At 37.4% G+C, this 9,815-nt stretch overlaps 1 protein-coding gene across 1 annotated transcript in view; it reads left to right on the top strand.

Moving 5' to 3' along the window:
• DYM (dymeclin) overlaps positions 1-9,815 on the top strand; it is a 286,329-nt gene that overhangs the window by 69,549 nt on the left and 206,965 nt on the right. The window contains exons 6-8 of the mRNA XM_081801268.1: positions 3,048-3,230; positions 7,337-7,515; positions 9,338-9,463. Of these exons, the coding sequence (XP_081657394.1) occupies positions 3,048-3,230; positions 7,337-7,515; positions 9,338-9,463 (488 nt within the window). The remainder of the gene's footprint in view (positions 1-3,047; positions 3,231-7,336; positions 7,516-9,337; positions 9,464-9,815) is intronic.

Below are 9,815 nucleotides of genomic sequence, written 5' to 3' on the forward strand. Positions count from 1 at the left end.
ATCTTCTTGAATTTTGTTTTTTATATAAGAAAAAGGCTTTCTCAACTCAAGGTTTATACACATACTTTTATAATTAAATACTGGGGAAATGACTAAATTCTCTTGTCCCAGAGGCATTTCTAGAATTTTGTTTTTTTCTCACTGATTTGGAATACTACCTGTATCATAAGGTTAATTCTCAAATATATGTGGTTCTGTTTCTGAACTTGAACTCATTTCTGGTCCATCAAACTAATTTGTCTATTGCCAGTATCACACTTTTAAATGACTTCACCTTTATAAAAGTCTTGCTGTTTAATCAGGAACATTCCTCCCCAGGTTAGTCCTTCTTAAAAACTGTTTCTGGGGTGCCTGGGTGGCTCAGTCGTTGGGTGTCTACCTTCGGCTTGGGTCATGATCCCAGAGTCCTGGGATCAAGCCCCGTATCGGGCTCCCTGCTCAGCGGGAGGCCTGCTTCTCCCTCTCCCACTCCCCCTGCTTGTGTTCCCTCTCTTGCTGTCTCTCTCTCTCTGTCAAATAAATAAATCTTAAAAAAAAAAAAAAAAACCAACTGTTTTCTATGTATTTTTATATCCAGCAATACTTTATTTGTTCTGTATTACAAAATATTGCATAAATTCCTCTTGGCATTTTGATAGTGGTTGTATTGCATTTTAGATTAACTGAGGGGCAGTTTGGCAGTATTGCCTTTTTTTTTTTTTTTTTTAAGATTTATTTATTTATTTTAGAGCATGAGCGGGAGGGGCAGAGGGAGAGGGAGAGAGAATCTCAAGCTGACTCCACGCTGAGCATGGAGCCCAACATGGGACTCAGTCTCATGACCCTGAGATCGTGACCTGGGCTAAAACAGTCGCTCAACTGACTGCGCCACCCAGGTCCCCTTGTGGTATTGCCTTTTTGTCCAGAAATATGTTGTATCTATGTATTAATTCAGATCTTATATGGCCTTCAGTCTCAAGGTCTGTGGTTATCTGCCTGAAGGTCTTACATATTTCTTTTGTGTTGATTTTTAAAGAGTTTATTGGGTTTGTTGCTATAGTGATTGGACTTTGTAGTTATTTATTGCTTGTGTGTAGGTGGGTTTTTGACTTTTTTATATGTTGATTTTTTAGTCGTAGAACTGTACCAAAACCTATTAGTTCTAATAGTGTATGTTGATTCTCTTGATGTCCTAGGGAAGCTCTGTCTGATAAAAATGTGAGCCTAGATGCAAACCACATATGTAATTTATAATTTTCTAGTAGTTGTATTAAAAAAGTAAAAAGAAACAGCTGAAGTTTATTTTAACAATACTCTTCAATGTAATATGTCGAAAATATTATAATATCAACATGGAATCAATATTAAAAAAAATTAGTGCAAAATTTTTACTTTTGTATTAAGTCTTCAGAATTCAGTATTTTATACTTACAGCAAAATGCATTTGGGGCTAACCACATTTCAGGTGCCCAGTTCCCACAGTGGCTGGTGGCTAGTGGCTACTCTATTGGACAGTGCACAATCAGGTTGCTTGCAAATAATGAAATATTTTTCCTTTTTTCGGGGGTGGGGAGAAGGTCTGTTTTTTTTCCCCCTTGCCTTAACGCTTTTGCTTGGAGCACCAGTAGTATGATGGTGATGTTGGTGATATTGATGGGAGTTCTTCCAGTGTGTGACCACTGTGGATTTCTGATTAGATAGGTTTTAGAATTGAAAGAGGTTACTTTACTTTTCTAGCTTGTAAGAATTCTTAATAGGTTTTAAGTTTAATTTTAAAAGTTGGCTAGGTCATCTTTCCCTCTATCTTTTTAATAAAAACTGACTAGAAATACAGGCATACCTCATTTTACTGTGTTTTGTTTGATTGTGCTTTGCACATACTGCCTTTTTTTTTTTTTTTTAAAGGTTTGTGACAACCCTGCATCGAGCAAGCCTATTGGCCCCATTTTTCTAACCACATTTGCTCATTTTGTATCTCTATGTCACATTTTGGTAATACAGTATTTCAAATTTCTTCATTAATATTTGCATTGTGATCTGTGATCAGTTGTTACAACTAGCAGAAAGCTCAGATGATGGTTAGCATTTTTTAACAATGAAGTATTTTTTAATTAAGGTATGTACATTGGTTTTTTAGACATAATGCTATTTTTCACACTTAATACACTATAATATAGTGTAAACATAACTCTTATATGCAGTGGGAAACCAAAAAACTCATTTGATTTACTTTATCACAATACTATTCGCTTTATTGCAGTGGTCTGGAACCAAACCTGCAATATCTCTGAGGTATGCCTGTAAATCAATACATTTCTAGAACGATGAACAATTCTTGCATTTCAGAGACAAAACTTTCATGATCGTGATGCATTTGTTCTTTTAACAAATTTTTCTGTAAGATTTCATCTGCTTTTGTTTGAGTCTATCTAAAAATCTCTTTGCATTTCTTCCTCTTGTTTTAAATGCAGTCGTTATTCAGTTTCTGTATCGGAGATTTTTCAGGCATTGTCAAATGAGTTGTGTAAATATGCCTCTTGTTTTGTACTTTCGAGCTATTTATATAACATGGGAATTGTTTGTACTGGGAGGCTCGGTAGACTTACTTATAAAACATCTGGACTTGATTTGCTAGCTCTTTGACTCCATTTCCCACTCTTCTAAGGTAATTTGTCCATTCAGATTTTTGTCTTTGGCCAATTTTGGCATTTTGTATCTTCCTAGATATTTTAGTATTTTGCTTATGTTTTCAAATATATTGGTGTAAAATTGTACATGAAATGTTGTTATAATTATGTAGATGTTTTGATATATTAAAAAAATCTAGAAAGATGTAGGAAACTTAATAGTGGTTATCTATGGGAAGTAGAAGTGGAATTATGGGAGTAGGGAGTGGTAGTCTTAAAAAATTTTACATCCTTTGGCAATATGAGAATTTTCAAGTAATGAACTTGTTTTACTTTAATAATTGAAAAGAGTGTTATTAAAAAGTATAGAATATCATACAGAAGTATGTATATCCATCTTAATAGTCCCAGCACATCTTAACTGTGTGTTTTCTTCTCAAGCTGGCCTCTGGACTGTCTTCACACTGGGTGGCGTGGGCAGCAAAGCAGCTGCCTCTCCAGAACTTTCTTCCCCTCTGGCCAACCAGAGTCTCCTGCTTCTGCTGGTGCTGGCCAACCTGACTGATGCTGCAGATGCACCAAACCCCTATAGACAAGCCATTATGTCCTTTAAGAATACACAAGGTTTGTGGTACTTCGTTCATGCCCTCCCTCCCTCCCTCCCTCCCTCCCTCCCTCCCTCCCTCCCTCTCTCCCTGCCTTTTCCATGCTTATCGTGGAGCCCAACACGGGGCTCGAACTCACAACCTTGAGATCAGGACCTGAGCTGAAATCGAGTCAGATGCTCAACCAATTGAGCCGCCCAGGCACCCCTGAATATCTTTCTAATGAGGAAAGAGGGTATTGCTTATCCATATTGTTTATTGTTTTATAGTTGTGGAAATGATTCTCAGTTGTATATTTTCATATTGGTTAAAGATGAGGAAAAACTTAGACTCCTCTGTATTCACAGGAAGGTCAAATGAATCTTAGATGAGAGCTGTGGTTCTTTATATCCATTTAAATTTACATTTTTATCTAGAGATAACAAAGCCAGCTTAAGTTTGCTTAATTTAGATCGGAGTGTCCTACCTATTAGGGATAGGAACTAACCAGAAAACTCCAAATGATAGGTGGTTGGAAGTTTTTCATTTAAAGTCTGTATTCCAGTTAGAGTTTTATAGAACTAAATATTAGAATTCAGCAAACTTTTTCTGCAAAGGGACAGATGGCTTTGTGGGGTCATGTGTTGTCTGTCACCACCTCTTACCTCTGCTATCCTGGTGCAAAAGCAGGCATAGATAATAAGGACATGAGCATTGCTGGTTTCCACTAGAACTTATTTCCAAAACAAGTGATGGGCTTATCTGTGGGCTCTAACTTGCCCTGAAGTAGAGCTTGAGTAGTTAGTTCCATGTTGAAAGAATAATCTCTAATCAAAAGATTACACCCCATTAAAAAAAAAAAAGGGATTATACTCTGTAGGCCAAATTAATACGGTAGCTAGATTTTCAAGATTTATGGAATACCACTATACTTAAGGTGGGTAAGAAGTGAAGTTATTGGATAGGAACATTCTTAAGGCTTCTGACACGTGTTGCCATGTTCCTTTCCAGAGTTCTTATGCATGTTTTTTAATAGTGCATGAGTGTGCCAGTTGGGGGTACCTTTGCCAACTCTGGTATTATTATTTGTAGGGGAAAACAATAATAGGGAGTCTCTAACAATTTCATAGATAAAAAGTGAAAACTCACGTATCTGAGAGTACTTTCCTATTCCCATTACTATTCCATTGTGGCTTACTGGTTAAGAAAGCAAGTTTTGGAGTCAAGCAGACGTAAGTTTACACCACACTTCTGTCACTTCAGAGCTGTGAGGCCTCCTACAGTTTGCTTAACATCAGTCCTCACTGGCTTTGTCTATAAAATGGGGATAACATCACCTAATAGGATTTGTATAAGTACCACACAAGGTAAGGTTTTAAAATGATTAGCTCACATTTACAACACAGCCCAATGTTCTGTATATGGTATTTATTGTCACTTTTGATGCTCAGGCCAGATGTTACTATGTAGGGTTGAACCTTTTTGGGATAGCCATCTTTTTCTTGGATTGTTGGGTGCAATGATTCTGAACATTGACTTTAGGGTTAGACTGCCTTGGGTTCATACCCCAGTTTTTATTCTTTAAAGACCAGTGTTTTTATCTGTAAAGCAGGGGTTATAATCTTTACCTCACAGGGTTCTTATAAAAATTAAGTGGGTTTTGGGGCGCCTGGGTGGCTCAGTTGGTTAAGCAACTGCCTTCGGCTCAGGTCATGATCCTGGAGTCCCGGGATCGAGTCCCGCATCGGGCTCCCTGCTCGGCGAGGAGCCTGCTTCTCCCTCTGACCCTCCCCCCTCTCATGTACTCTCTCTCATTCTCACTCTCTCAAATAAAATAAAATAAAATCTTAAAAAAAAAAAAAATTAAGTGGGTTTTTATCATAGTACAGAGTCACTATATTATTGCTATAATTTTAAGAAGCAGTATAATGTAGTGATGCCAACAGAGGCTGATCTTTGTTTCACTTGGGGCTGATCTTGGCAAACTTAATCTCCCCAAGCCTTTATTTCATCCTTTGTGAAACTGATCAAAATGATGACATGATCATTGTATGCATTAAAATAAGGGCTAGTGCATGTAAAGCTGTCAGTATAATAACTAGTTCATAGGACTTCTTAGCTAGTAATATTTAAATGTTATGGATACACACAACATACATATTCCATTTGCAGCCATGTATAATACAGCTGGGTGAGCACGTTACTTCGCTTCCAAAATCTTCTTCCACTGAGTGTTCTGTAGATGCTGTAGTCCTTTTCGCACTCACAGATTACATGCAATGCTCCCTTTCACCATCCTTTGCAAAAATAAGTTAGTCACATAAAACAATTATTTTTAGAACTGTCAAAAATACAGTGTTAGGATTGAAAAAATAACCTGTATTTTATTATTTTGGTGTTTTTTTTTTTTTTAAAGATTTTATTTATTTATTTGACAGAGAGAGAGACAGCGAGAGAGGGAAAACAAGCAGGGGGGAGTGGGAGAGGGAGAAGTAGGCTCCCTGCTGAGCAGGGAGCCCGATGTAGGGCTCGATCCCAGGACGCTGGGATCATGACCTGAGCCGAAGGCAGATACCCAACGACTGAGCCACCCAGGCGCCCCAATTTAACCTATATTTTAAATGTAGGAGGAAAAGTGAGGGCACTTTGTAGTAAAATTGAAGACTTTTTAAGGTAATTCTCACAAATGTACAGTTTAGAAGAATCTGAGAGGTTATGGGACTGTGCAATCAGATTGTGTTGACACACATTTCTTTTTCATGAGTAAAGCTTTTGGACATGCTAAAGCAGTGCTTTTAAATTTTTTATTTATTTTTTGCTAGTGGTTCTGTTTTTTTTTTTTTTAATCTTGGTTCTTTTTAAGATATTAAAGTTACTAAAATATCAACTCCTTGTGCTGTCATGTTCTGGTGTTTTATCTGATAAGATTATACTTTTCTCCAACTCTATTGACCTGTTTTTCCCTCCTTTTTGGCTTGCTAACTTTGCTGGCTTCAGTGTCTAAGGAAGTTCAGTTAATTGGTAGGAAAGGGCACTGTTAGTTTTGCAGTATCAGGAATGTTCCCACATGGGCTATGATTTATGGTTTTCATCATGCTAGTGACTCTGTTTTTAAAAAGGTTTACCAAGAAATTATATACATTTTCCAGTAGTTGTTTGAGATTTGATGTATCCTACTGTGGAAGCTAATGCTGAACATACTGATGCTGATAATACTTTAAAACTAGCTACGGGCGCCTGGCTGGCTCAGTCAGTGGAGTGTGCAACTCTTGATCTCTCAGGGTCGTGGGTTCGAGCCCCACGTTGAGGGTAGAGTTTACTTACTAACTAAATAAATAATAAAAATAAGAATTAAAAAAATAAAACTAGCTAACTGCTATGATGTTATCCTAGCTATTTTCTTCGTAAATGGATTAGTGACATTGGTGAATGAGCCATAGTTATTCATTTGAGAAAAATTAACTCAGCTTGAAGTCCTTTTTTCTTTTTAACCCTTACAAGAGGATTTTCTGTTTTATGTAGAAACTTTTGTATTCTTTGTCTCAATATTTTTTATTTAGGATTGGTGGTCATTTAGTTTTGGTAACAGAACATGTAAGATGTCATGTTTATATCTGTTAGAGCGCTTTTGGCCTGGGCCCGTAGTTCTGTTTATACAAGCTCCTGTGTTCTTAAAACCAGCTTAATTCAGCTATATAAATGCAAAAATCATAATAAAGTTGAAGTATGTGACTTAGTTTAGTTGCTTTTTTAATATTTGGCTTTTTAAAGATAAAAAGTTACTCTCAAGTGGTATTTGCACATAGATTTATAATCATTGGAAAGCCTTGGTTTAGATAGTACAGAGAAATAAACTGTCCCAGGTTTGTTTTTTTTTTTTTGGCAAGAACATTTCAGTTCTACTGTCTCGGCAAATTTCAGTTACATAGTAGTGTGATCAACTCTAGTCACCATGCTTTACATTAGTTTAGTTCTTTAAGTAAAATTTAAAATATAAATTGAAATTTTGAACCGGAAATGTAGTGACATACAAAGTTAATGGGAATTGAATTGTACACATTAACAGTGTTCTTATTATTTACAGAAGGCCCGGTCCAGAAAATACTGACATAATATTTTAAAAATTTTGTGGTTTGTGTGTTCCAGATAGCAGTCCTTTCCCCTCATCAATTCCACACGCTTTCCAGATTAACTTCAACAGTTTGTACACAGCTCTGTGTGAACAGCAGACATCTGACCAGGCAACTCTCCTCTTGTACACGTTGCTCCATCAGAATAGTAATGTTAGAACATACATGTTGGCTCGCACAGATACGGAAAATCTTGTAAGTATCACACTACACAGTTCATGCTTTTTGTATGGTTTAATCTTTTGAAGAGCCGTTTCTTTTCTCAGGAGGGGTAACTATGTTTGGCTGGTTGCAAAGGTAATGCTTGAGAGATTGACGGGGAGCTGCCACGAGGCACAGACAGGGGTGTGAGGTTTGCAGTGTGGGAGACCGCGCACGTGTTGATGTTGCCGCAGAGCAGAGAGCACAGCAGCACGACCAGCTTCCCTGTCCTGCGGGTCTTTCCCTGCCCAGGATCCAGCCTGATGGAGTCCTTCAAGAAGCACCGCCCGCCATTCACAAGATATTTATACCCTCGTGGTTCTTTTCAGATGCTAAGTGTCCACCCATCAAGTTCCTGTAGCCTATAGTGCCAGTCGAGGCAAGTTCCTGACGAACATGGCTAAGCGCAGTTTCCCACGTGTCCCGTCCCTTCAGCAGGCTTAGGCTTGACATCTGCCTGAACTCAATTCTGGGAGTGTTAGAGTTATTTTAGGCTACCTGTGCCAGACAGCAACTTACATGCGCAGTATCCTTTATTATGTGAGTGAAAAACTCCCGTAGGAAATCACGGATTTCCATTTATGACTAATGTGTAAACAAAAATGTTTCTATGAGTGGAAAAGTAACCTTACCTCACCAAGGTGTTAATATTATAATTGAAATACACACTATAGAGATACCTGTGGGTTATTTATACATTAATAGAATTGTGAACATCCCTGAAATAGGCAGCAGCTTGCTAGTGGCAATAGGAACGTTCCCTCTGTACCAGTTTTTACAGGTTGACAGCAGGATTCACCAGCATTTGGTGGCCATTTTGTCAGTGTTAAAGGTAAAATATTGAGTTAACATGGAATGTTAGAATTCATTTGAAGAATACGTTCTATGTCAAAGTGACCCTAAGGATAAAAAACATGATGCACAAACCTGTCTGCACACAGCTATATGTGGAAAACATTGGTTATTTTAAATAGTAAAATTGGATGTAACAGTGTACTGCTCATGTGAGTAAAAACTTGGATATGGCTTATTTACTGAAGGGTGAGTAAGAATAAGCAGAAACAATTCTGAGCATTATGTATCCTAGGGGAAATGATGGCAGTAAGCAGAAAGCCTATGACACCACCTGTTCTAGAAAGTTCCATGGTTAAGGATGTTGGTACATAAGAATATGCAGGGAACAATCATCTGTATGTGATGACATACACCAGTAAAAATTTAAAAGGTTTTGTTTTGGGGTTTTTTTGGAGTGGGGTGGAGGGTTATATGCTTATTTTTGTTTTTATTTTCTCATATAGATTATTTTGATAATGTCTCAACTGATGTCCTTATCTGTCTTTTTGCCTTTATTCTATAATATTGAGACTACGATTAGAAAATGTGTTATTGGTAGGAAATTTACTGTGCTGATCTGATTTTGATTTTGTTAATAATTTTATTCTACAATCTTTCCTCTTAAGGTAATGTTTGACACATTACTGTTTGTAAGAATACCTTCTTGTGTATAAATTCCTGCTAGGCTGGAGGCAGACCTGCTCTGCTCAGTGTCACATGTTGGCCTAAATGGTCTCTGCAGACCCATTCTTTACGTGGTGGCAGACCTTCATACAGGGTGATTGTTTTCTCTACTGGTATCTGAGCTATACATGGGGAAAATACCTTCAGGCATATGCTGGTTTGTGTGGTTCTCTTTTTCCTTTAAAGAAACCTATAACTATGAAATTAAAACAGAGTGCATAATAAAAGCATAAAGATTGAAAACATTGATCTTATAATAAAGTAATTGAAGTAGTAAATTAAAATTTCTATTTGATAGGTTTTACCAATTCTTGAGATTCTGTATCATGTCGAAGAAAGAAATTCACACCATGTGTATATGGCCCTTATAATATTATTGATCCTTACAGAAGACGATGGCTTTAATAGATCCATTCACGAAGTGGTAAGTTACCATTACTTTGCTTAGAGTCTCAGAGTTACAGAATAGTCAGGTCCCTCTGCAAGATTTACTGCAGCCTTAGCATTTCTTCCTTCTTTTCCTTCTGGCAGAACACAAGAACCTGACTTAGAAAATGGTGTGTCTGTCTTCTGACTTAAGTGCTTTTTTTCTTTTAATTTTTTATTCTTATGTTAATCCCCATACATTACATCATTCATTTCAGATGTAGTGTTCCATGATTCATTGTTTGTGCGTAACACCCAGTGCTCCATGCAGAATGTGCCCTCCTCAATACCCATCACCAGGCTAACCCATCCTCCCACCCCCCTCTCCTCTAGAACCCTCAGTTTGTTTT

Source organism: Leptonychotes weddellii, chromosome 13 (assembly GCF_054177405.1).
Source record: "Leptonychotes weddellii isolate Sample4059 chromosome 13, ASM5417740v2, whole genome shotgun sequence".
NCBI classification, from domain to species: domain Eukaryota; kingdom Metazoa; phylum Chordata; class Mammalia; order Carnivora; family Phocidae; genus Leptonychotes; species Leptonychotes weddellii.